Source organism: Stegodyphus dumicola, chromosome X2 (assembly GCF_044657685.1).
Source record: "Stegodyphus dumicola isolate Sdum_Otavi_A_Nest chromosome X2, ASM4465768v1".
NCBI lineage: Eukaryota > Metazoa > Arthropoda > Arachnida > Araneae > Eresidae > Stegodyphus > Stegodyphus dumicola.
This window is the reverse complement of record NC_140781.1, coordinates 196,512,059-196,539,824: the sequence shown is the minus strand read 5'-3', so window position 1 is coordinate 196,539,824 and position 27,766 is coordinate 196,512,059. Positions and strand designations below refer to the sequence as shown.

The 27,766-nt window shown below is 31.6% G+C and overlaps 1 protein-coding gene across 2 annotated transcripts in view; it reads left to right on the top strand.

Annotated features, from left to right (window-relative positions):
- The window catches only part of RhoGEF3 (Rho guanine nucleotide exchange factor 3), a 200,522-nt gene extending 174,990 nt beyond the window's left edge, over positions 1-25,532 (top strand). For both annotated transcript variants that reach the window (XM_035364437.2, XM_035364439.2), the window contains 9 exons: positions 3,171-3,359; positions 5,245-5,424; positions 11,848-11,952; positions 12,063-12,320; positions 12,419-12,544; positions 15,257-15,341; positions 19,967-20,125; positions 21,706-21,783; positions 22,600-25,532. In XM_035364437.2, the coding sequence (XP_035220328.1) occupies positions 3,171-3,359; positions 5,245-5,424; positions 11,848-11,952; positions 12,063-12,320; positions 12,419-12,544; positions 15,257-15,341; positions 19,967-20,125; positions 21,706-21,783; positions 22,600-22,808 (1,389 nt within the window). In that variant the 3' untranslated portion in view covers positions 22,809-25,532. The remainder of the gene's footprint in view (positions 1-3,170; positions 3,360-5,244; positions 5,425-11,847; positions 11,953-12,062; positions 12,321-12,418; positions 12,545-15,256; positions 15,342-19,966; positions 20,126-21,705; positions 21,784-22,599) is intronic.
- Positions 25,533-27,766: the final 2,234 nt, after the last annotated feature.

The following is a 27,766-nucleotide window of genomic DNA, read 5'->3' as shown; positions in this document are numbered from 1 at the left end:
AAAGAAAAAGCTTAATATTTATTTGTTTACTTTATTAAACATTTCTTTCAATGTAAGTTGTTTAAGTTGCTTCATTTCATGTGACAATACTTTCTCTTTAGTTCTATTAAATAGACATAATTTCTTGTTTAGATACAAAGTTCCGCTGTTCAAGTCCTATAATTGCTGTGTCGAGAATACCGACTAATTAGTCAATCGAAATGTTTTCGTTTTCAATAACCTCTCTGTCACTTTCTTCACTATCGGAAGCGAACTATAATGACGAGGAACTTGATTTAAACCATATCAAAGACGGAGTACATCGAGATGAAATACTACATTTAATAAGGAATTATAAGCCAAATAAAATAAAAACATCTGCCCTGAAGATAAGGATAGTGCTGACAGATCAACTTCCAATTCATTGCGCGCCATGGCGTTTCTACCCCCCTCACTGCCGCAGAGCAGCGTGAAATTGATAAACAGATTTCGGATTTCAAAACATACTTTCGCTTTGTAGATCCTTTACATATTAGTAAATATATATCGGAAATTCTATTTGACATAATCGAAAGTTCAAGCTTACTTTTATAAAATTGCTCTAACAGTCTGCAAAAAATAATAAGCCGGATCCAATTCGAAGATTAAGGAACAACGCAATCTGCAACATTAACTGAATTAGATAATTTTAGCTTAGCTTATACCGTCCATTATACATTAAACGCGTATGCATAAACGTATTATGCGCTTACGCACACGCATATTCGCAGGCGTAAAGGTCTTACGCGCACGCGTAAACGCCAACACGATGCATGCGCAGAAAGTTTGTAGCTTTGAGGTCCGGAATATGGGTGTCCGAATTAACGACTTCTAACGGTATACCTTCTTTATGGTGCATCTCAAAAATTACTCTAAAAAAACTCTGCTGCTCTCGATAAACATTAGTCACACAACTCTTTAAAAAAAAAAAAAGTCTTTTTTTTTTTTAATGACTGAAAAAAGAATTCGACCTGTTGCTACTAAAACATAAGTGAAATTTAATTAAAACAACAAGATTATGTTTATACAGTAGAAGTCCAGAAATCCGTAACGCTTGGGACCACAGGTTATGCGGATTATAGGACTTGCAGATTTCAGGACAGAAAAGATAGTATTCAGACTAAGTGCAAAATAAATAAGGTGTATTAGATACATTTAATTAAATTATTATATACATTAATACAATAATTAATTATATGCATTAAATTATTATTACATATATATATAAACTGATAATATTGTTCATTTACATTAGACTCCTCTATTTTTAAATCAGCATAAATCTGCTTCCCCTTTTCTCTCAGAAGTAGTCCTGAAATTGGTGCCTCATCAGTCCGCCACTGCCGGAACCACTTGTACAAGACAGCATCGAGGTTTGCCGATTTTGCCTCATGTAAAGATTTCTGGTTTCAGATTCCGGTGTTAGAATCACTGTTGCTGTAAAATTTCAAGAGCTTCTCTTTATTGTTCCGTATATCATACACAGTCCGTCTGGCAATTCCATACGATTCTGCTATAAACCGAGCAGTAGCACCTGCCCCCATCTTTAGCAGAATTTCCACTTTTTTCATTACCGTCAATGCAACGTGTTTACGTTTTTCAACGTTGCAAACAGTAAAATCACGAGTGCATTTCTTATCTGTCATTGTATTAAAAAGCGCTGAAATTTAAAATATTCTTAATATATCCACAGAATATCTGGATAAAAAAAAGGCATCATTAAACAATCTCATGAAATAACAAAGCTCAGAAAGTACAACAACGTAAAGTGTGAACTTGAAAGAAGAGTTGAGTTAATCGTCTGCTTTTATACTTTGATACCGATTGAAGGGAAAAGAAACTTTTATCATGATGTCAATAATTTGGTATTTCCGTTATGACATATTATTATTCGGTAATTATGACGTCATTATCCAGTAAGTATTTTTTCTTTAATATTTCGTACTCCATGTTGCGGTTTCCGGAACCTATAAACTAAATGTTTATATTTTGAGAGGCAATGCAGATTTCAGGAGTTGGTGGATTTTCGGTATTTGACTGTACTCTCATTCATATATTAGAAGGAGAACTACAAACATGTAGTTTCCAACATGTATTTTACTACAGAAAAAGGAAGTATTTCAGAAATTGCTAAAATCTGTGGGAAAAGAAAATGTTTGTGGGAACATTTAAAGTTATTTATTCTTAGATACAAATGGTTAATAAACTTCAAGCTCAGTAGAACTTCAAGCTCAGTTCCTGACAGTGAAAGGCATGTTTTATATCCCCTCATCTGTAACCCAGTATAATCCATTTTCTCTTAGAAAGCCATTCACAAAGAGATCCTTCCACTTAGCCACACATATGTTTTCTCATAATTAGTATATATAAACAAACTTTCTTTAAAGAACAAGATTCTTACACTATTGGTTTATTTCTAAAATTTCTTTGACCTGTTAGATTAGCATATGTTTATTGAGTTGAACATGTAGAAGCATATTTTTTCTTTTTTGCATTTTATTTCATGCATAACATAAAGAGTATAATTTCATCTCAGAGCTCTAATCATGAACTTCAAAACGTAATTGAAAAAGCATTTCTCTGAGAAATAGTTATTTAAATAAAGGTTATCTCACAAATTCTGATTAAACTTATTTTTAAAGTAACTGTGGCTGAATTTAAAAAAAGGCACAAAACAGCAAACTTATTTTGACATTCCATTGTCATGTTTCCTAACTTAATTAGGCTAATTAGTGTGAAATAAATCTCCTGAAAAATTAAGAAGCAATTAAGCAAAGGGAGTAAAATTAATCTTTATAGTGTGCACTTAGTTAATATTTTTTCATAAAATTATTATTTTTGCTCGTATACAGCTAATTTAAGAATAAAGCCAAATATATAATTATTTTTTTGGGTATCTGCATTACATTCATTGCTGTGATTCTTAAATATTTCTTAGTGATATAGTAAAATGCTTTGAAATTAGCTTTTGTCTTGTATTTAATTCGAACCCTTTTCTATTATTTCAAAAGGCAAGCAATTTTGGGCAGTTCCTGTTATTTTTTTGCTTAAAGCCATATGTAATTTTTTAATATATTCCTACATTTTATGTTATGAAATCTTCGTATTCCATTGTTCTGTGTATTTAATTATATGTTTTTTGATATATTTAGTTATATGTGAATCATCGTGGCCCTTCACTTCATTTCAATGGACAGCAGTCTGAAGGTATTCAAATTCCTTACTCACCATGCAAAGTCAGCATGAATAATTTAAGCTGTGAGCAAGTTCGAGCTAATATAGTTCAAGAAATAGTAGCTACTGAAAGGGATTATGTCAAACATTTGAAAGATGTAGTTGAAGTAAGTAAATTCTCTTGTCCAATTTAAAAAAGTTCTGTGCTTAAATTTATTTAGCATCTTTTCAATTTTATGTAATTCTCAAAATGTAACGAGGTTTTAATTTCTAAAATTAAAAGTGCCAGAGCGCTATGGAAGACCATCAGGAAATAGGATCTCGAATTAATAAATCAATAAAATGACTAACAAAATAATTAAAAAAATAATTATTAAAAAAATCTGAGAGCTTTCAGATTTAACATTACACCCAAAGGGGCATTCTTTTAACGTTTTCCGTGTTACCTATATTTATTAAATATCATGTTCTTCGCACTTAAACCATAAAATTCAGTTCAATAGCAATATCGCAAAGTAATTTTTAAATGTGCATATCTTTAGAATTTCCGATACACAGTCTCACACGCTGGAGGTAAAAATGTTTTTTTTTCCTTTCAGTGTTGCCATTCCTTGTTTTGAAATCGTTGAGTTTCTTAATCAAATATTCTCTAATGTCTGACAAAATATGAAACCGGTAATAAAACAAATTCCAGATTCCAAATTACACTTCCAAATACCCAAATTTGTTGGAGTATTATGTTATTCAAAATTTGGTGGCTCTAGGTTCCGTTGTTTTATCACTATACGAGAAACATACATACATTTATGTAGATTCTTCATTATTTAATTTCTTTAAATATAATACAGGGCTGTAATAGTTGGTGGCATCAGTTTTAAAAGTGAATCAATGCAGAAAGTAAATTGATGCAAAATGTCAAAATTAAATTAATTTTAATTATTAAGCCCTTTGGGCTAATAATTAAATAACTTAATAATTAAAATTATTAATAAAATGTAAGGAGATGAATATAAATGTAATAAGTTATTGAATAAATTGTAAATATTTAAATAAAATAAAGTACTGGATCTTGATCTGTTTGGCATTGCGGCTGGAATTTAAATTTCACACAAAAACTGAGAAATGGCTCAACTGGTCTCTAGTTGAATTTAAGATCTGAATATAATGTAATGTTTCAAGGGATGATAGAAATAAAGACCATTCCTTTTTCTAGCACACCAATGAAAAATGTTATAATTGTTAAAGCATCAGTAATGAGGCTAGAGAGAATGCTATACACAGCAACAGAATATTAAGAAAATTTTAACAGATGATCTGTAAAAATGAAAACAAACAGAGAAGAGTCCAACATTCCATCTGAGAATTATCTCCTGTCAATATAATTCTAGCTGTCGAGCAGAATGTGACATGGGAACAAATTTTCCCCAAATCCCATGGTTAGCTGATAAAAAAGCAACAAATGACAACTTTCATGCCCCCGTCTTTGATTACATCTTTCCGAAAATTTTGCAAGTGTTTTCCGAGGGAAGAAATAGAATTGAAACAAAAAATTTACCTACTTTCATAAATTCACTGTACTTTCAGGAAATAAGCCTTTGACATGCGGGTGGAAGCTTTTCTTTCTTTAAAAGTCTTGACTCCCATCTGAGTGTTTGTTTCTCAAGCAAAGAGAAGCATGTGATCAGAAGTTAGAATCAATTTTTAATATAACTTTATTATTAAAAATAAAATTTTCAATATAAAACTTGTGCTCAATAACTGTTCAGTTCTATAAAAGAAGTGTCAGAGCTATCTTATTTAGGGCTCCAGCTAAAATTATGCTTTATCCCCAAAACTAAGAAGTACTGGAGCTGGGCTCCAATGGGCTCTGGTGTAATTTAAGCTCTGAGTGTAAATGCACATGTGTATGAAATCTATCAATTTATCAAAAATTTACCATGTGATTAATTTCTTTAGCCTTTTTTCATTTATGGCACTGAAAGTTTTATTATTTGATTCTCATATTATGTATGTGTAGTGTAGACAAATATGTAATAAAACTTCAATTTGTAGGGCTATTTAAAGCAAGTTCATCGTCGCCCTGATATGTTTAGCAAAGAGAGAATTGAAACAGTATTTGGTAATATAAAAGAAATATACAACTTTCAAAGTCAGTTTTTGAAGCAATTAGAGGATCGTTTGGATAAAGATTCACCTCATTTAAGCCAAATTGGAGATATATTTTTGAATCATGTAAGTATATTTTTAGCTGATCATATTTCATTGCATGATTATTTAATATATCATTGCATTAAATTTCTCCATGTGTAATGATAATTTATCATCTTTATCAACACATGCAGTTTTTTAAAGTCATGTCATTCAAAATGATTTTATTTGTTTAATACATTCTTATAGTTCTCCTTAAGTTTCAATATCATCTAATTAATGTATAATATGTGAAAGACATTTTGTTTCCAACAGAGGGTCAGATTGTATGTGGCTGTTTATTTCATACTGTAATTATTTTTATATTGTTTTCATAAAGGATTATTTTAGAACTTTTTGTGGGGATAGTATACTCAGAGAAAATGTCTTCTAATCTTTATCTTACTCAGTGCTCTGCATAATAATTTCAGACAATACTTTAGATCAAGTGTAACATTTCTATTTTTAGTCTTATCTTAATTCTAATAAATGGCTGTCGCTTAAAATGCGTTCTTTATTTTAAAGACGTCTAGAAAATTTTTAGTGTTTCTTTTCTCTTGGTGGGTATGGCATCATTCTGTAATTGTAACATGTGAAATATATGGCAATTTTATTCCCTTTCTTGCTTTCTATTTCATTTATATTTTCCCCTCTAAATATTTATTCTAAACATACACTTCTAGTATATAAGATATACTAGCAAAAAAAAAAAAAGTTTTATTTTATTTTTACAAAAAGATTCTATCAAAAAAGTTATACATGCCACATAAAACAAAAATTCCAATTAGCTAAAAAATTCTTTATGATTTAACTAGCTGACAAAAAAGTGTCATACTTCTGGATCTAAAACTTATGGAGATATGATTTAGAAGATTTTTTATTAAAAATGAAGGAGCCATCTGTGATGATGTATGATAATGAGTACTGCTGTACCTGAGCCAAACTTATTAAACATAAAAATAGAAAACATTACTTTGTTTTGCTTTACAAAACTTATTAAACTTCATAACAGTGTTGCATTTACCGTATTTGACGGCATATAAGACTCACTTTTTCCCCCTAAATTTGGTCTCAAAAAAGTTACCTGCGTCTTATACGTGAAGGACACAGATTAACTTTCAATACTGAATGCTATTTTTAGCCCGGATAAAGGTCTAGACACGCATAACTTTTTCTACATCTGCCATAATTATTTTGCGCATGCGTGAAATATCTGTCACTAAAAAGCGCCAAAGCTCGAAGCTGATATCGAAGTTTGAACAGGTTCGATGGTCACAGTACATCTATGGAGCCTTTTCTTCTTTACATACACTTTCTTTGACTCATCCGACACACGTGTCGGTATTGGTGCTACTCTGTATAAATGAGTTGGTATCGGTGCTTAAAACTGTTTGTTTAAAAAAAATACGCTGGAAAATGTGTCTACAGGAAACAAAAGATTAAGCTATACAATTCAATATAAACTAGGAGTCTTAAACTACGCCAAAGTGCATGGAAACAGAGCAGCAGCAACACATTTCGGTCCACCACCTACTGAAAAAAAAAAAGCTTGCCGTTTGTTAATTTTCCTTAATAAAAATATGTTTGATAATTGCATTCAATGATTGTTTATTTGGCTTTTACGAAACGTGAGAACTAAAAGAAACCACACCTTGTGTGTGGCCTTCTAAATAAGGGTGCGTTTATATGCCAGCGCATTTTATATGCCGTCAAATACAGTAAGCTGATAATAGGCATGGGGAAAATCAACAAAATCATTAAATTTGTCCTTGGGTATCTCTGAGGATTAGCATATTAAAGTTACAGAACTTTTTCAGCTATTTAAGCCAAAATTAATGTGTTACATTTTACATATACAGTCAAAAGTCGTTAATCCGGACTCGTCGGGACTTCAGCGATTCCGGATTATCGATTTTTCCGGTTTATAGATCATCAGTTTAAATCTGGTAAGATGGCATGCAGAAATCATAAAATTAAAAATATGAAACCTTAATTTATGAAATAAAGAAGAATTATGATCTAAAGGGTATCAAAATTTACAAAAAAAAAAAAAGCTTAATATTTATTTGTTTACTTTATTTTCTTCACTATCGGAAGCAAATTATAATGACGACGAATTTGATTTAAATCATATCAAAGATGGAGTACATCGAGATGAAATACTACATTTAGTAAGGTATTATAAGCCAAATAAAATAAAAACATCTGCCCTGAAGATAAGGATAGTGCTGACAGATCAACTTCCAATTCATTGCGCGCTGCGGCGTCCCGCCGCCGCAGAGCAGCGTGAAATTGATAAACAGATTTTGGAATGGTTAGATAAACAAAGGATATGCCTTTATCCATTTTTTGCAGCAATTCCACTTTTTGTTTAATGGACTTCGAAACATACTTTTGCTTTGTAGATCCTTTACATATTAGCAAATATATATCGGAAATTCTATTTGATATAATCGAAAGTTCAAGCTTACTTTTATAAAATTGCTCTAACAGTCTGCAAAAAATAATAAGCCGGATCCAATTTGAAGATTAAGGAACAATGCAATCTGCAACATTAACTGAATTAGATAATTTTAGCTTAGCTTATACCGTCCATTATACATTAAACGCGCATGTGTAAACGTATTTTGAGCATGCGTGCACGCATATTTGCAGCCGTAAAGGTCTTACATGCATGCGCAGAAAGTTTGTAGCTTTGAGGTCCGGATTATAGATCATTCCGGATTATGGGTGCCCGAATTAATGACTTTTGACTGTATACATTTTACTGTAGAAAGATCCTATAGAAAGTTACTCTTTTTGCAGAATATTACTTACTGTTTTGAAGTTTCTTTCAGGAAGAGAAAGTTCATTTTATTTTTTGAAGCTTTTCACATGGAAGTAGGAGCTTTTGAGTTTGTATTATGCTTTTAGGAGTGTAAAATCCTTACTTACCGTTTGTGAACACTTTATACAGGTCATAGCTTATTTTTTGTGTTGTGGCCATCTTTTAATGGCTATAATAGGAACCATAACTTACAATTATAATTAGTCCATATTAATACTGTGTCATTACTTGCACAGTGCAAAAGGCAATGAGAGAGAGATCAGAGATACCCATTTACCCGTTACTGTTGACAGTCTTTTCTCCATTCTGCCTTGACTCTGACACAAGGATTTCCTATCCTGTCATATATTTCAGCAATGTTAAATTAGATGTAGCATTCACTTTCAGTATGTTTTGCCATTGCTGATTGAATAGATACTAGTTGATGTGGAGAGCAAGCTTACTTATCACCCACTTGCGCAAGGCCCATAATTTTGGCTTTACAATTCGTTTTGATTTTTCTTCCCCCCCCCCAAAAAAAGTAGACATTATGAGCTGCAGAGAGAATGCTCTTTCTAGTGCCCTGGACTGCTTTAACTAGGCTCTGCATATATAGGTCGATCATAAGAAATGAATTAAGCAGTAGCTAGGATATGTATATAGAAATAATGTATGGTTTGGAAGTAGAGTCAAATACCGAAAATCGACTGACCTGAAATCCACACAACTTCTCAAAATGTAAACCGCAACATGTAGAAACTAGAGAAAAGTGAAATATTTACTTAATAATGACATCATAATGGAAGTACTTACTAAATCATTGACCCATGGTAAAAGTTTTTTCTCTTCTAATCTGTATCAAGGTAAAGCAGCAAATGACTTCATTCAACTTCCCTTTCAAGTTTATGACTCGTGTGGTTGTGTTCACTGAGCTTTGTTGCTTCACGAGGTTGTTTAGTGCTGCCATTTTGTTCTTTTAGCCAGATTTTTTTGATAAAATTTTATATTTTTAATGTCATCACTTCTTAATATAATGGCAGGTAAGAGATGTGTTCATGATTTTATGCAACATTGAAAAACATACACATTGCATTAACAGTAATGTAGAAAGTAGAAATTTTGCAAATGATGGGGAGAGGTTCTACTGCAGAACTGTGACATGGAACTTATATAACATACAGAAAAATAAAGAAAAGCTGTTGAAATTTTACAGCAACACTGGAATCCAAAATTGGAAATTTTTGCAGGAAACCTTTGATGCTATTTCGTACGAGTGGTTCTGGCAGTGGTGGAATGATGGGGTACCAGTTTCAGCAGCTGTGAAGTGATGGGGACTGCTTCTTGGAGAAAAGGGAAGTGCAGATTCACATTGATTTAAAAATAGGGAAGACATGTGATTTCAGCAGTGGTTGACTGAACAAATTTAAGCAGAGACATACCGTATTTGACGGCATATAAGACGCACTTTTCTTCCTAAATTTGGTCTCAAAAAAAGTTACCTGCGTCTTATACATGAAGGACACAGGTTAACTTTCAATACTGAATGCTATTTTTAGTCCGGATAAAGGTCTAGACACACATAACTTTTTCTACATCTACATGTGTGTGGCCTTCTGAATAAGGGTGCGTCTTATATGCCAGTGCGTCTTATATGCCGTCAAATACGGTAATAATATTATGTTATCTGAAAGCTTGTGGGAAAACCCTTCAGCAGATAAAGATTCTGCAGAGAAATTTATTGATAAATTTTCTGTGCTGTAAGCAGAAGAAAATTTTAGCCCAGAACATATTTTTAATATGGATGAGACTGGATGTTTCTGGCAATATTTGCCAAAAAAGACATTTGTGACAAGCGAAGAAAGTGGTAATAGGGTATCAGGGTAAAAGAAGCTAAAGAGTGCACTATCAGGGGTGAAGGAAGCTAGAGGTACTAGAGCAATGATCCTGAAATTATTTGCTCTAAAAACCTTTTTACTTTAAACTTGAATTATTATAATATTATCTGATAAATGGCTGCTAACAATTATTGAATAATTTTTTAGTATTTATTACTGCCATAAGCTATAAATGAAAGTAAGAGATGTTCACAGTGTTTTGGGCAGCGGGGGGGGGGGATATCAGCTGTGTTTTAAATAAAACTTTTCAACATTGGTAATTTAATTCAAATTTGATTTCCAACCAAACTGAGTAGTTTTCCTTAATTTTTCAAATGTGTGTAATATAAAACCAAGCTAACTTCACTTAGAAAAATCTTCTGCAAAATGTATTCTTACAAAGCAAGTACCTTCACTTGGCATATTTAAATTAGAGCTGTTTTAAGATAAGAGATTGGAAATTAGCTCTTTTAAAATGGAATGCAGTTGGCCTGTATTTGGTTTTTGTCAAGAACAAGCAATACATATCTATATATACATATGTAGAAGAGAAGGAATCTGGTACTTCAACCTCTGGCTTGTAGACATGGCTGAGAAGACAGTAATGGCTGAGGGTGAAGGCTTGATGAAGCAGATAACAAAACTGAATTGAAGAATCAACATTTTAATTTTTCACATCTCAGATCATCTCTTTGCCAGATAAATTTACTTTTCAATCATCGTTGAATACAATAAATTTTTATACACCCAGGTAAAAAGACATGACGTCATTTCAGGCAGGAAAGCGCAAGCAACGCAGAGTACTTTGCTTGCCAGAAATCTGGAAAAAAGGGAGGCATAATTGCTCGTGACACAATATTTATACTACATAGCTGCATATGTGAATCTAAGCCATGATTGGTTAATTTTAGTTTTAGTTACCTTTTTCAAGCAATGTTATATAACGTGGAAAGATCTCGAATTTGAGAGAACAGATGAATTTAGGGGGAGAGCACCAAATCTAGAATAGTTGATTTTGAGGTCGCCAATTATTTTTAAAGCAGCTATTGTATTTTGTTATATTATACATATATAGTGTTTATATGTTCATAGGAGAATTTTAGCAAAAAATGCCAATAGTGAATTCTTGAATTTTTGTAAAAATTGAGTCAATACATCTGACTGAATAAAATGTTCTAATTTTATATACAAGTATGTCAGGTTTTACCACCTCATCACTCGTGGCATACTTTTGAGGCAGTAGCAAGCTATCCATTTGATACATTCTTAGATTATTTTGGTAGTTCTCATGCACCAGCACATTAGTGTCAATTATAGAAGAAAAATAATTCATGCTCATAAAAATGTTTTCTGTTAATAGTTGAATAACTTTTGGGTTTATTAGCCTTACTTAGGCAAATCTTCCCAGCTACTTGATAAGTAGTTTTGTTTTAAGCTCTGTCTTAAGCAGCCTTAAATAGTCACTATTGTGATTACTAATTTACTAGCATATCATGTATGGAAATGTATGGGTGTGATGTAGATGTCACCATTTCTGTTTATTGATGAGTTGGCCTACTATACTGTATAATACACTGAAATACATTTTGGGAATTGCACCAATACTTTGAAAAACAGTTGTAAAAGATATCCTTTTAATTTTAATCTAGTTATTTTAATGTGAAATTCTGAACTTAAATATTAATTAATTACCACTTTTTACTGCAGTTGTAATTTTTTGTGGGGGGTACATTATGTAATAAGTAATCTTGGTATGTTAGGTTTGTAGATTTTTTTTTCCTTTTTCAGAAAGAAGAATTTAAAATGTATTCACAGTACTGCAATAATCATCCATTAGCTGTGAGTGAATTACAAGAATTATATTGCGATTCACAGTACATTCACTTTTTTGAGGTGAGAGTAATTCATGCTTCACACTGATTACACGTTCTAAATATTTTTCTATTGTTCAGTTTTATCTTCATTTAGTTTAAGAGCTTGACTATGAAAAATTTATTTTCCAGGCATGTCGGCTTCTTCAAGAAATGATAGATATTTCTCTAGATGGTTTCCTTTTGACTCCAATTCAAAGAATTTGCAAATATCCTTTGCAGCTAGCTGAATTGCTCAAATTTACAGATGCAAGCCATCCTGATCACATTCCCGTTACAAATGCTTTAGCAGCAATGAAAGATGTAGCTGAACTTGTAAATGAACGAAAGCGTCGCATGGAATGCTTAGAGCGCATAGCTGAATGGCAAAGTACCATTGAAGGATGGGAGGCATGTAAATTTTTAAGTATTATTGTAGATTTGATGATTGCTTACTGTATCATTTCTAAACAATTAACCCTAGGGCTAACCAATTAATTTTCCCCTAGGGCCCTGATGTTCTTGACACAAGTTCAATCCTTATTCATTGTGGTGAAGTCACAAGGGTATCATCATCATGGTCACGGGATATTTATTTGTTCATATTTGATCACCAGCTTATATATTGCAAAAAGGTACAGAGCTTACTTAATTCTGAATTATTTTCATTATCATTTGTATGCTAATATATCGGTTAAGAAAATAATTGTTATTTTTAAAGGCAATGACCAGTTTTACTCTTTATTTGCCAGTTTTCAACATTGTTTCTGTAATATAATATAAAACTCAGTTAGATTGTTTTTATATAAAATGCAATAGACACATGTATTAAAAATTGAGTAGTATTAAAAAGTAACAATTTGACTATAGATAAAAAATAAACAGAATCATGTATCGTGTTTAATAGTATAAAATAGCAACTTAACACTTCCATAAGTAAGTTCATTTTTTTAATTAGTTTGTTACAACCATATGCGATTTTGTTTAGCAGTAAAACAAACTCTCTTTTGCACAGAAAATGTGTCTCTTTTATAAATAATAATATCATTTTAGAAAATTATTTTAGGTGAAAAAAAAAAAAAACTATCTTACATGTCATTTTTAGTGAAAGATTTTCTTTTTTTTTTTTTTTTTTTTTCCTTCATGACAGTTTCTATAATTTGAATTCTTGGAGAAGGAATTGTAGGCATACTTTAAGTATTGTATTGGTTAAATGACATTTTGAATCTCAGTCTTAACATATATAAAGAAAGCATCCATTTTTTTTAACATAATGCTTTTTGTTTTGCAAGGATTAAGATCTACTGTTTGGTTCATGATTTTGTGTGCTAGAAGTGCTCTGTGTGCTTTATTGCCCATTGCTCTCTAAGTACTTAAACTGTTAGGACCACATACATGTAATGTACTTGTCAAAGATTTACCAGAAACATAAAAATCTTTACAAAAATACTCTCTATGAAAAGATTTCTATTATTTGAATTATCTGCATATACACAGCTAATTTCTGAAGTTCACTCAGTCTTGTTCATTGATACATTTCTTAGCAATTTTTTTAATTAATTAATTTATTTATTTGATAGAAATTTATGTGTTATAGAGTGATAGGAAATATCGTATATATTCCCGAATACGAGCCGAGAGTGCGTTTTTGCTTCAATAATTTATCCGAAGTTCAAAACCTGTATGTAAGCTAAAATGGGGGCAGGGGGAAACATTCGTGCTATGTTCAAACATATTGCAGTGATTGTGAAAATGTTATGAAGCAGGTGAAATAAGCGGAGTATGTTCCAATAAAATCACTGTAAAATGCTAGATGCCAACAATGATAGATTTTAACCCTGGTAACCCTATCTGAAACTACTAGTACATTTATTCCATTCATTAGTCTTCTTGTACAATCTGTGGTATTTGTGATAGTCTTATTTTCTGTCCCATTTTATTATTTGTCTGAAAGGTGAGTGGGAAGAGAAATTCTTATACGGGCAATTTTCAAATTACAGATGATTTTAACAAAAAGAAGACAGTATGACTGCTTGGCATATCTCCGTACATGAAAAAAAATTCGAAGAGTGAAGAAAGCCAGGTGCAAATATCGCCGATATCAGACCTTTCGTTCTGGTGAAAGTGCAACAAACCAGCCTAGACACAACATTGTAAACATTTCTGAAAATGAAACAACATATTTTCATAGGTAAAAGTTTACAATTGGGTGCCCCTTGTTTTTTGGCAATTCATTTTTGATGCCAAGGTTGGCGCCAGGAAGTCGCAATTTCAAAATAGCCACTACACAAAAACAAAATAAGAAGTCAAAAATTTGTGCAGACTCGTTGTCCATGTACACGTCGATCTATTTTCACTTAAAAAAAATCGGAGAATTGCACTCTGCCTTGACTTCGTCCATGTACACCACAATCTATTTTCACTTAAAAAAATTGGGAAGTTAAAACTATCATAGTAACCAGAAATGGGGTTTCATCAAAAAAATTTGTTTCCACTCAAAGGAACACCCAATTCTACATTATAGCTTTTTCATAATACAGTACAAAGTCCGTAATCCGGACATCCATTATCCAGAATGATCTATAATGTGGACCTCAAAGCCACAAACTTACGCATGTGCATAAAGCCAATAAAGCGTTTACCCATGTGCGCTTCCGATAGTGAAGAAAGTAACAGAGAACGTTATTGGAAACAAAAAAATTTCGATTGACAAGTTAGTCGGTATTCTCGATACAGTGATTACAGGACTTGAACAGTGGAACCTGAACAAGAAATTATGTCTGTTTATAGAATTAAAGAGAAAGTATTAGCACCAACAACGAAGCAACTTAAACAACTTACATTGATAGAAATGTTTACTAAAGTAAACAAATATATATTAAGCTTTTGTTTGTAAATTTTGATACCCTTAGGATCATAATTGCTCTTTATTTCATAAATTACGGTTTCATATTTTTAATTATATAATTTCTGCATGTCATCTTATTAGATTTAAATTGATGATCTATAATCTGGAAAAAACCCTAATCCAGTATCGCCGAAATCACGACGAGTCCGGATTATGGACATTGTGCTGTACATGTTTCATTTAAAATTCTTTTTTAATAAACGTGATAAACAAAAAAGTGTGATACTTAGCGATATATGGATTGTGTCTGGCTGACAGAAATGTATCTACATTTTCTGTGAGATTAGAGGATCCGTATATAAGCCAACCTACGTAATTTAGCTTTTGAAAAAGTTAAAAAATTCTCGGCTTATACACAGAAATATACAGTACTTATTTTGTGAAAAAGAATATAAAATTTTAAATTTTAATCATATTTTATTTACGGATGTATTTTTAGGATCTTTTGAAACGGCATACTTATGCTTACAAAGGCAGATTAAACCTTGACTACTGTGATATTGTAGATGCTGAAGATGGTAAAGGTAAAATCTAATTTGTTAAATTTTTTCATTCATGTATTAAAAAGTTAGTTCTAAACATATTTGAAAATATTTAATTCGTTGTCTTTAAGTAATAAATGATATGCAAGATAATATTGTGTGTAAGATACTATATGCAAGATCATACGCAATGAAACACATAAGTGTACAGGTTATAAGACATGGGAGAGAAGCCTGCTGATTTAAATTTTAGTCAGACAAAATTGAGTGGCAAACTGACACTGTGTTTGCAGAAAAACTGCCTTTTAAGATAAATGAATGTGGTGCTCTTTTTCTTTGTTCAGAAGGGACCCCTGTCTCTGTGCTGGTGTGTTTATACATAAAAGAAATGTAAATCCACCACTGAAATTTTGCTTAATTTTTAATATATAAGCTGTATACTCAAGGCAGAAATTCATATTAATCAGATTTGGATATAAAAATATTGCATATCAAGTTTTATTTATGTATTTACTCTTCCTTCTGTAATTTTTGTTGTACAGTACACTTTTAATGCATGGAGAATGTGATGCAATAACGTTTTTTTGTATTAATCAACATGCTTATTTAGCAAACTTATTGAATATAATTTTGTTCTAGAATTTTAAGAAATTCCAATAGTTCTCTTAAAACCCAAAATTTTAAGAAAGTATTAAATCATGCTAATTTCAGCAAGCTAAAAAAAAAGTAGAGAAAATAGTTTGCTTAAAACAGGGTAATCTTTTCAATTATGTTCTTGTAATTGGTAAGGAACATAATGCCAACTCCGAATATCATGCAAATGAGGGTTCACTAGTGACCAAGTGGATAAAACTGCTGAACAGATCTGATCATTACCAATGAGTACAGGTAATTTAACCTGGATTTAAATCTTGCTACACATGCCAACTTCTTGTATGTTTTCATCATTCTCCATATATAATATGATTTTGAGTTAAATGTCCCTTGCTAAGCCTACCTCAGATTCAACCATTCCCTTCTGCCAAGTAGCCTTATGTTTTCTGATGTATTCCAGTAAACCAACATTTGAAATTTAAAATTGGATAGCAGTAATTAACAAAATCAAAGAGTAACATAAAGCAGTGCCAGAAAAGAATGTTTTGTGATCTTTAGATAAATTTAAAATAGTTTTGTATTGATAATTTTAAGACATTTTCTAAACAAATATAGTCAAGCAAGTGATCTACTGGGCAAAATCACTTATATATATATCTATTTTCTAAACATGAATTTTTCTATAATCAGGAACGTGGAATAAATTTCTGAGCATAGATTTGGTATGCTTAAAGCTCTACCAAAGAAATCATGAAGTTAGAACCAGGGCTTAATTTTTAAAATTAGAAGTGCCAAAGCCCTATGGAAGACTGTTTGGAAAGAGGAACAAGAATAAATAAATAAATAAATAAATAAAATGAGTATCAAATTAATAATTATTTAATTGATATGCATAATTATTATTTAATAAAATACTTAAAGATTAAAGTAATTAAAATTAAATAAGCGATTTTTAATTTTTTTTTGCTAAAAATAAAATTTTTGGGATTCAATTTTTACTGAAATAATGGCTCAGTTACATTAAAGAAGTGCCGGAATCTTTTTATTTAGGGCTCTGGTACACTCCGGCTAGAACTAGAATACCGTATTTATGCGAATCTAATGCGCATCGTTTTTGGCCAAATGTAGTATTCAAAATTAGGGTGCGCATTAGATTCGAGTGCAAAGTTTGCCGATGACGTCAACCAAATTTAAATCTTAACAAAGGATTACTGTATTTCTCGACTACGTTTACCGTTACATTTATCGTTGACACATTATTGCATAGAGGATACAAACTGCAGAGTACGTAGTCAAGAAATGGAGGGCAAACAGAGAAGAATGTCATATGACACTACTTTCAAACGTAAAGTAGTTCTTTATGCTGAAAAAAATGGCAATAGAAAGGCAGGGAGAGAGTTCAACGTAGCTGAGAGCGATGTTCGCTTGTGGCGGCAACAGAAATTGGCACTGTTTGCAACTAAAGCTAGTAGAAAGAAATTCACTGGCCTTCGCAAAGGAAGAAACCCTAAAATTGAAGAAAACGTTTTGGAATTTGTACGTGAAAGGAGGGAGAATGGACAACCTGTGACTAGTGACACCATAAGAAATAAAGCAAAAGAAGAGGCTGAGGTTCTTGGAATACCGAAACAAGAGTTTAAGGCTAGCCGTGGATGTGTGGATCGGTTTATGAAGCGGATGGGCTTATTTCTAAGACGCCGTACAACAATATGCCAAAAGCTTCCTGCAGATTTTGAGGGAAAACTACTAACATTTCAGCGGTATGTCATCACACTTCGGAAGGAAAAGAATTTTTCAATGGGGCAAATTGGCAACGCTGGCGAGACGCCAGTTTGGTTTGATATGCTCGTAACTACACCATTACGAAGAGGGGGACTAAGGAAGTTATCATCAAAACTTCGGGATGTGAAAAACAACGCGTAACAGTGATGCTGGCAATAACAGCAGACGGGTGCAAACTTCCCCTTCCTTAATCTTCAAACGGAAAACATCCCTAAAACCCCTAAGAATGAAAAGCTGTTCTCAGATGATGTCCTGATTCGAAACCAAGAGGAGGGGTGGATGACAGAATCATTAATGCTTGATTGGCTCCGAAATGTATGGGAACGCCGTTCCGGTGGGCTCTCCAATCCGCCATCAATGTTTTGTCTGGACGCAGTTCGTGGTCATCTCACCGACGACGTAAAAAAGAAGATGCACAGCCTAGGCAGTGATCTTGTTTTAATTCCTGGAGGGATGACGTCTGTGTTACAACCCCTGGACGTTATTATAAATAAACCTTTTAATGGGTACGTTCAGGCGGAGTACAAAAAATGGTTTTGTGAGCCAAACCGTGAATTGACCCTGACAGGAAAGATAAGCGTGCTGCACCGCACATTGTTGCACACTGGGTTTCTGCTGCCTGGAAAAACATCGAAGCACCAATGATTATGAAATCTTTCAAGAAATGCTGCATTTCAAATTCATCGAATGGCAGTGAAGATGACGTGCTCTGGAACGCCGAGGATGACGATGATGAGGATGAGGAAAGAAGAAATGAATCTGCTTCTGACGAAGAGAGCTGCGAGGATTCCAGTGATGAAAACATTAATGAATAAAGACGTTTACTATTAATCACTGATTCTAGAAACTGTTAGCTAGATAGAAATATTACGATTTATTTCATGTTCATATTTTACGATAGGTACCGTATATAAGGTAGTGGTAATTAACAATGATTGTTTCACATAACAATAGCCCACTAATAGGTTAATTCTATGTTCTGCTACTTTACGTATAAATCCATTGTTATATAAAATATGGTATCTAAATTTAAATAAAATTATCATACCATTGATTGATAGTTTATATGCAAATCCATTGTTGTATAAAATAAGATTCAATAAATTCCTCATACCATTGATGCGCATTACATTCGCCGACAAACAGTTTTTTTATTATTTAAAGTTTTAAAATGGGGATGCGCATTAGATTTGATGGCGCATTAGATTCACATAAATACGGTATATTCCCAAAACAAAGAAGTACCGGCGCAATTTAAGCTCTGGTTAGAACTACTGTATTGGTCCAATTACTGTTAAAGGAAGGAACAGGAGGTTTAATTCCATTACAATTTTCTGTTTTGGAAGAAACTGTGGTGTATAAGCTTCTCATGTAAAGAAAATTTATTAGCAGACTATCATAGATTGCAATTAATATAATCTTTTTATGTTTTGTACTCTCCATCTCATGTCGCAGAAGAGAGCAACTAAACTTTCATTAAGCGTCCTTATTGGACTGAAAATGAACAGAAGTCAATAATTTCACAGCTTGTTCCTCATATTTCTTGAAGAGTGATTCTAGTTGCTATTTAAAAAAAGTATGGATGGTAGCATGCACACTTCCACATCCAAATAACATTGATTAAATTGATAATTGTTGGATTTAATTCTGTATATGTTTAAGATGTCATTTCTTTAAATCAATGCATAGATTTGTAAAGACTGACATTCATTTCTATAAAGATTCCTCTTTAAAGCAAAAAGATTCTTATCTCAAGATGATAATGCTTCTCCATCCAAGCTGGTTATTGAAATCATGCTTTCAAGAGAACAACTAATGTTCGTTTGGACTAGTCAGCATGACATCCCAGCTTTAACTCATTAATGGATACTCAGAGAAAATATGTTATTCAACTTGCCAACAGGCACAGCGTATAGTTTTAGTCAAGTTTGCTGCTGCCTACCGTGCTGTCAAAATGCATCATAAACACAGTGAAGCTTTACTACATGTCTTGCCATCGCTATAAACAGTAACCACACTCCGGACTTCAAAATTCTGTTTATTTCATTCTGATATCTCATTTTTCCCCTTATGAAGTTCCTGACTATGGTATTTTTTGTGAAAAATATTTGCTTGTGCAGATATTTTTATGCCAGTTTAAAGACTCTACATCTTCAGATTTTTTGAAAATCTTTTGTCTATATTTTTATTTGATATGGTTCCTTTGATGTTTTTCTTAAATGGAACTTATGTTAAATAGAATGTTATGTAATAAATCTGTTCATCTTCATAGAATCATTTCTTTTATTTAGATTCTCAGTTTGCTGTTAATGTGAAAAATGCCTGGAAGATTTATTGCAGAGACAAAGACAAATGGTATCTGTTTTATGCCAAAACATCTCCCGAGAAAGACCAGTGGCTTCGTGCTTTTAAGGCAGAGAGACAAAGAGTTATTGATGATGAAAATCAAGGTAATGTTTATTGTCAATAACGGCAATCTGCTTCATTTTATCGCTTTCCCTTTTCATAACATATGTATGAAATTGTTAAAAATGCAAGTACACAATTTAGAATCATATCTGTAGCTTGTGTGTTGTCCCCAACTGTATATATTCATACAAATCCATCATGCTTCAAAATATTCTTACATGTGTATATATTTTGATCTCTAAAATCAATGGAAAAAAAAAAACACATATATTAACTCCTTAATGCACTTAACCTAGTTAACTCAGTAACATCAAACTAAAATTTTTCCATGCACCCAAATTTAATTTTTTTTTAACATACCAACACAATCAAATATATGTGCTAAAATTTTGAACCTATTCCCTTTCACCCAAGAAAATTCATTGTTGATATGTGTTAGGTATTGGCTTCCGCATGTGCCTGTCTTCTTTGCCTCATCAGCTATGTCCAGCTAGCTCAGAAAATCCAGAGGCAAAGGCATCGTGCATTTTTCATGCCTCTTGCTTCAACAAGCCTAATGACTCTACAGGCTAAACTGTACTAATTTTATAGATGAAGTGCATAGTGTCTGGTCTGGATGATTTCGTTTTTTTGTGTTTTTCACTTTTCACCTCCCATATTTGACCCCCAAAAGAAATCGGGAGAAAGATATGCCATGTGTTTTTTGGATACAATACAAAGTCCATAATCCAGACTTCTATTATCCGGAATGATCTATAATCCGGACATCAAAGCCACAAACTTATGTCTGCGTTTACCCATGCGCATTTGATGTGCACGTAAAGCCAGTAAAGCGTTTACCCATGCGCATTTGATGTACGCGTAAAGCCAGTAAAGCATTTACCCATGCGCATAAAGCCAGTAAAGCGTTTACCCATGCGCACTTCTGATAGTGAAGAAAGTAACAGAGGACATTATTGAAAACGAAAAAATTTCGATTGACAAGTTAGTCGGTATTCTCGATACAGTGATTACAGGACTTGAACAGTGGAACTTAACTGAACAAGAAATTATGTCCGTTTATAAAATTAAAGAGAAAGTATTAGCACAAAAAATGAAACAACTTAAACAACTCACATTGATAGAACTGTTTACTAAAGTAAACAAATAAATATTAAGCTTTTTTTTTGTGTGTAAATTTTATACCCTTTAGATCATAATTGCTCTTTTATTTCATAAATTATGATTTCATAATTTGAATTGTGTAATTTCTGCATGCCATCTTACCAGATTTAAATTGATGATCTATAATCCGGATAAACCCCTAATCCGGAATCCCTACGAGTCCGGATTACGGACTTTGTACTGTAATGTCAAATTCTAGTCACTAAAAATTTTTAGTTTCTTCAATTAAATGCAGTGTCACAATGATATTAAATATATTGATCTTATTGCTTTTCTGTATTTTGCATATCTTGCATCTAGTGCATTTTGCTATCAGCATGAAACTGTGCAGCTTCCTTTGTTATATCTGTAATTTAATTATGAAGATGGAAAGTCTTATGATTATGCTTAAGATTTTTAATTATTAGATTTTACATATGCTTAAAACTTGTTAATAAACCATGTATATGTTTTATAGCATTTGTTGTCACAGAAGAAGCTAAGAAAAGTGCCAGATTAGCTGTACATAATAAACAGAAACCCAAAAGACCAAGAGGCAAGTATTAAGCTGCTAAGCATGCTGATGTATCAGTCTTTTAAAAAAAATATTAACTGCTTTTAGTCTGGACCTGATTTATGCAAGAGCAAAACGAGCAAATGTCCCATGCCTCCAATTTCACAGCGAATGAGTATTCTACTATAAAAATTGGTATTTTTTTCTTGTAAGTGTAAAAAATACAAAATTAGAAGCAGAAACAAAATTTTAAACCTCCTATTTTCTTTTTATGATGTTATGACACTATGTTGATGAGTGGTGTCATTTAGTGAAACCTTAATGGAAAGGAAAGCTGTAATTTTTAATTTGTAAAACCCTAGAATTTTTTTCCATGTGGTTAATTTTCCTTAATAGTTAAGAAAGTAAGATGTCTATAGTAAGTTTTTCAAAAGTGCATGATATCGAAATTAACATCCGATTCTTATATGATGCTAATGTACATAAATTCTTTTGTCTAGTAATAATAAAATCGAAACATTTACTGAATCAGTAAAATAAGGCTGTAGTGCATCTGTACATTAGGAATTAAAGAATTTCACCTTTTTTAATCTAATGCCAGCAATAAAATCTTGATTTTCTGATGAGTGTAGGCAAAAATCAAGAAGCAGTTAGATATGTTTTAACATAAGAATTTTTCCAGGGAAGCAACCAATAATTGAATGTCACATTTTATTTGAAGTAAAATAGATGTAATACTGAAGTAGATAAAGTGCAAAGAGTTAAATCTTTTTTCTGCTTGTTGTGAGCAATTTTCGAATAGTATCTCATATTCTTTATTTGGAAATGATTCATTAACGTTTTTTTTTATATTTATAGCAAAATTTACAAAAGGTCGTCGCTGCCATCCTGATGCAGCAGTCACAGAGCTTCTTCTTGACTCACCGAGTGCCAAAGCACGCAGTGGAAGCCTTCCTTCAAATATACACCCTGAATTGGCTATCATGGCTGGTGCTAAATTAGGGCCTACTAGGAAAAAGGGATCTGGTTGGTTTCATTTTGGAAGTGGTAAAAAACCTAAAAGTTAAAAAAGCTGCGTTCCAAACAGACATTGCAACTCAGGTGCCATACTATGCTTGTTATACTTACTGCTGGATCTGGAATCAATCTTTACTTGTTTTAAAAAGGAGGAGAGCTAAGAATTTGAAAGATCTCAGCACAGGCTTGTTATCGTGGCACGCTACTGTTATTGCATGCCTGATCTGTACTTTAAGCACGTATCACATTCGGTGTTTTCACTTGCCCAGATGTGCAGTTTGTTGGGCTGTAATTCTAATGTATGAGATCATGGTATGTCCATTGCCCCCTTAAGGTGGCAGCTTACTGATGTTGTGGAAGTTCATACTTCTTTAATAAATGTTTTCTTTTCAAGTGGGGGCATAAAAAATTAAAGTCCTGTTGATATTTATTAATGGGTTGTGTGATAAGTTCAAATCCTTGCATATGTCTGAAAATATTTTTACACACATGAATAGCAGTTTTTTAACCAATAAATGTGTATTATTTAAGCATGTCTCTTATTTTACACAAAATACTAGCAAAACCGAAAACTTAAAACTTCCTTAAATGAGATATGCTCAAATGCACACACATCTGTATTTTTTAAATTCCTATTAACGAATTGTCTTTGATGTATGAATTCACATTGCATTGTGACATCAGAAAGGTTTTCAGAGTCATTATTTTTCAGCATATTAATTTTATCAAATGAAAGTACTTTTTATTACTAGCTATTCATCATTTACATTTCATTGTATTCATGAAAGTTTTCAATCAGCAAAATGTGAGGAGCATAAGAATTTTCATATTAATTTGGAAAATCATGTATTGCCTCCATTTCATTAACATAAGTATACAAACATGTGACTGTCTCATTTATGGAATAATTATTAGAAATAAAGCTGACAAAAAATTTAAGTTTTGCTGTAATCTTTTATTGTTTATGCAAAATAAATATGAATGTGTGAGATATGAGTAAACTGGCAGGCATAAAGTCATATTTCAAAAAACATTTCAACATGACACAATAGTACATCTTTAAGAAATGTGTGAACATATACTAAAGCATTTCTGCCACTAAAATGGGATTTGAATTTAGTCGTAAAATGATACCTTTTTCTTATGTATTGTTTGTGTGGAGTATGTTTTTGCATAATGGAATCATTTTTTTATTTATTGATATGTTCTGGTTTGAGAGGAAGTTTTAATATCTTGCCTAGTCCAAAGTGTTCATCTGATAGCATGTTTTTAAGTGTGTATCTGTACAGTCTTGTGAGTGGTTTAAAATCAATATAATTTTAAATTAGAATATATTTGTAGAAGTCACTGTATATAACCATTACCTTATATTGTTTTTCTACTTGCTTTTATGCCCAAGAGATTTTTTACATGCATTTGTGATATGGCATGGCGTAATGTTTGACTTTTCCCCCTTAAATTCTTAATTTTTAAATATTAAATTTTTACAGACTAATAAAACAACTTTAAATATAGAATGTTACTTATCTGCAGGTTTCTTAATGTTAAAATTATCTGTAATAATTTCAATCATATTTAATTTTGATAATATTATTTGTACTCGCATAATTTCGCCCCTTTTTACTAGTTTTATTACTTGAAAATCAACAAGGGAAACTTATGTGCTTCGTATTTTTTCTGAGAAGGGGTTAAAGAACAAATTACAAAATGCACGTGAATAGACATATTTATGTTACTGTATTCTATAACTGAAAAGAAATCAGTAGCAATTATTACATTTACTATCTTTTAACTTGCACAATGTGCTTTGATATCTACCCACTTTTTTGTTACTACCATAAATCGTATGTTCCAAAATATAGGGGAGGAAATATGTGAGTAAAAACAGTAATTAAATAATTCATCATACTTCTTTTATTAAGTGTAACAATTTAGAAAAGAGGGTTATGTCATGACTGATCCATAACCGAATGCTGCACTTTAGTTTATTCCCTTCCAAATAGAATAAACATTCCTTGGAGCTCTCAGTATTTTAAAAATTTATATTGAAGTTAAATACTGAAATATTTATTTTTTAAAAGTATTAACTGCTAGGGTTTTTGAATTATTTTAAAATTATTCTTGAATTTCTTCTCAAATACTATATAGATTGAATTTTTATTTGTAGTGTGGAAAGTCTTCCTGAAATGCATAAACAATGTTATATGATTAAAGTTGTATAGATATTGCCTTTATGCATAACACTAAATTATTGAACTGTAATTAAAAAGAGAATTTATGGTGAAAAATTGAAATTGTTCAATAGTGTTATATTTAAGCAAAATTTTATACATTCTATGTATATCCTTACAAATGTAGTATTTAATTGAATGTTATGGATAATAAGAAATTCAATATTTAGATATTCTAAAGTTTTTTTCAAGAGGAAAACACAGCCAAATGCAGGATTTAAAAAATGGTTAATGTTTTCACATTTTATGTCTTATCATCAGCTCTTCAGTTAAAAATATTCGATTCAGAGTAGTTATGTATGTGTAAATATTTGTGTGAATAGCTCTGTTAAACTTTTTTCACCTAAATATTGGAAAATGCATGTTTGAACCAAAACGTTCAAACATGGCATTCTTCAGTGTAATAATAAAAGATCTGTATATATATATAAGTCAAGTGATTGGAAGATGGCACATCAATTTTAATAGCAGTTGAACACATTTTCCCATAGGTATCTGCTTGTAACATATCATTTCTAATTAAATATATGTGTTACTGTTCAAGCTGTGTTTTTTTATGTGTACTCACTTCTCTGCATTGTCACATCATAAATATGATTTGTTTTTAAAATGTAAAATATATTGCAGATCACATACATTCTGCACACACTTTAAGTGTCAACATTCCTGTTTATACAATCACAGTTAATCCCAATACATTGTAAAATCCCTGTTCATATGGGTTCACAGTAAACACATTCCGCAAATTTTTATTTTTCTTAGGTTTCAAATGCATGACATCAATTTAAGCTTTTTTTTTAATCTAAACTCAAAAGAGTTTTAAGAAACATTTCATGTAAAACTAAAAAATTCATTAAATAACAAATGTTTTCAAACTTCTGGAGCTGATGAAAATCTCATTTGGAATAAGGGATGACTATGTCTGAAGAAAGATGAGAAATTGGCAAATAAAATGCTGGAAACATGATACAGGATCAACTCTAATGTATTAGAAGCAATAAAAATTTTATGCATATCAAATGCTGTATAAATATTTTAATTATGGCATCTGTTGTTTTCATTTACATGTATCCATGAAGTTCTGGGGAAAAAATAAAAATTTTTATGACTTTGAAAGCAAATTTGAGTAAAAGTAATTAATATATTGTAAAATAGATCAATTGAATAAGATGAAGTCTACATATCTGATGTAGACATTTCAATGCATCTGTCAGAGCTGATTTTATGAAAATTTCAATATGCATAAAACAACTAATAAATTTTTTACATACACAATTCATGACAAAAGCTACCAGAGATTTTCTTTCATGTTAATTGATCATCAATGATTTTCACCTTCTGACAACTGATATACATCATAGTTAAGGAAGATGATGTTTTCAGTTCAAAAACTTGATAGTTTTCAATGAATAAGCATAAACTAGGGCTCCTACAACACATTTTTAATATTTTTACAATGACATCTGTCTGTGTATATGTGTGTGACTGTTTTTCATCTATAGTAACACATGAAATTTCCCAAAAGTCCCATTTTCTGTATTTAAGCTTTCTACATTGCTATAAATTGTTTATTAGAGTTCAGGTAAAATTTTGGATTGGTACTTTACCTGAAGCTCAAAAAGCCTTTTTCGTACTAGCAAGACTGAGCACAACAAACATCAATGAATTTGACATCTGTGCTAAAGGGAACTCCCAATTTTTTTTACCTCCCACCAACCTATATACATAGTGAGGAAGATAATGTTTTTGGTCCAATAATCTGATAGTGAATTTTTAGAGAAAGCACAAATTAGGCTCCAATGGTTTTGGTTCAAAAATTTGAAAGTGAATTTTTAGAGAGAAAGCATGAATTAGGATCCCCATACCACATTTTTACGATGTGTGTTTACGATGTTTCATCTTGATGTGTGTCTATGTGTGACATATTCTTTCTTGTCAATAATAACTCAAGTATGAAAGTTCCAAAAATTTCTGTTTCACATTATTTTATCTTTCTACATTCACATAAGGAGTTAATGAATTTGGGGCAAAATTGGGTAACTAGAAGACATACTTTAGTTGAAGCCCATCAGTTTTTACTGAAATCTTGTATTAAAATATAATTCAAAACTTTTCAGTTTTAGTATTTAGGACCTTTATGTTAATGAGAACAACATATTACATTTTGGCTAAAACTGATACACTGGAAGTGATGCTTTTCTTTAAAACTTAGAACTAACCTTTGTAAAATAACATATGAGAATAAGGTAAGTTAAAATAGGTATATTGATTTGAAGACAAGCTCTCATTATGAAATAAATGTTATTATCCTCAATTGTGTGTTCATTTCACTTTTCAAATAAAAAGGTGCTGTCACCAAATGTTCTGCTAATGTATTAATTTTAAAGAAGTTATAAATGTAAAAAGAAATTAATGGCAACATGTTGCACACTATTGGAAACTCTAAAGGTATGCCACTTTTAAAATTGTAATTGTTAAATCGTTGATTTGTGAATCCGAAACAGAGTATGACCACAGAATACTGTGATCGATGCAATATTAAATAGGTTTTAGAGTTAAATTCTTTAAAGATTTTCCATTTAAGGAATGTTCATTAAATATGAAACACCTTGTAAAGTCAGAGATCTTTCATCTATTATCTTTTAACAAAAAATTAAATGGGACTTAATTTAATCATCTTGATGTTGAACAGATTTGATACCCAACAATAAATTTATTGAAACAAAGGATTTTTCAGCTGTTATTTAAATTTTAGTTTACCTACAATGCATTTGATC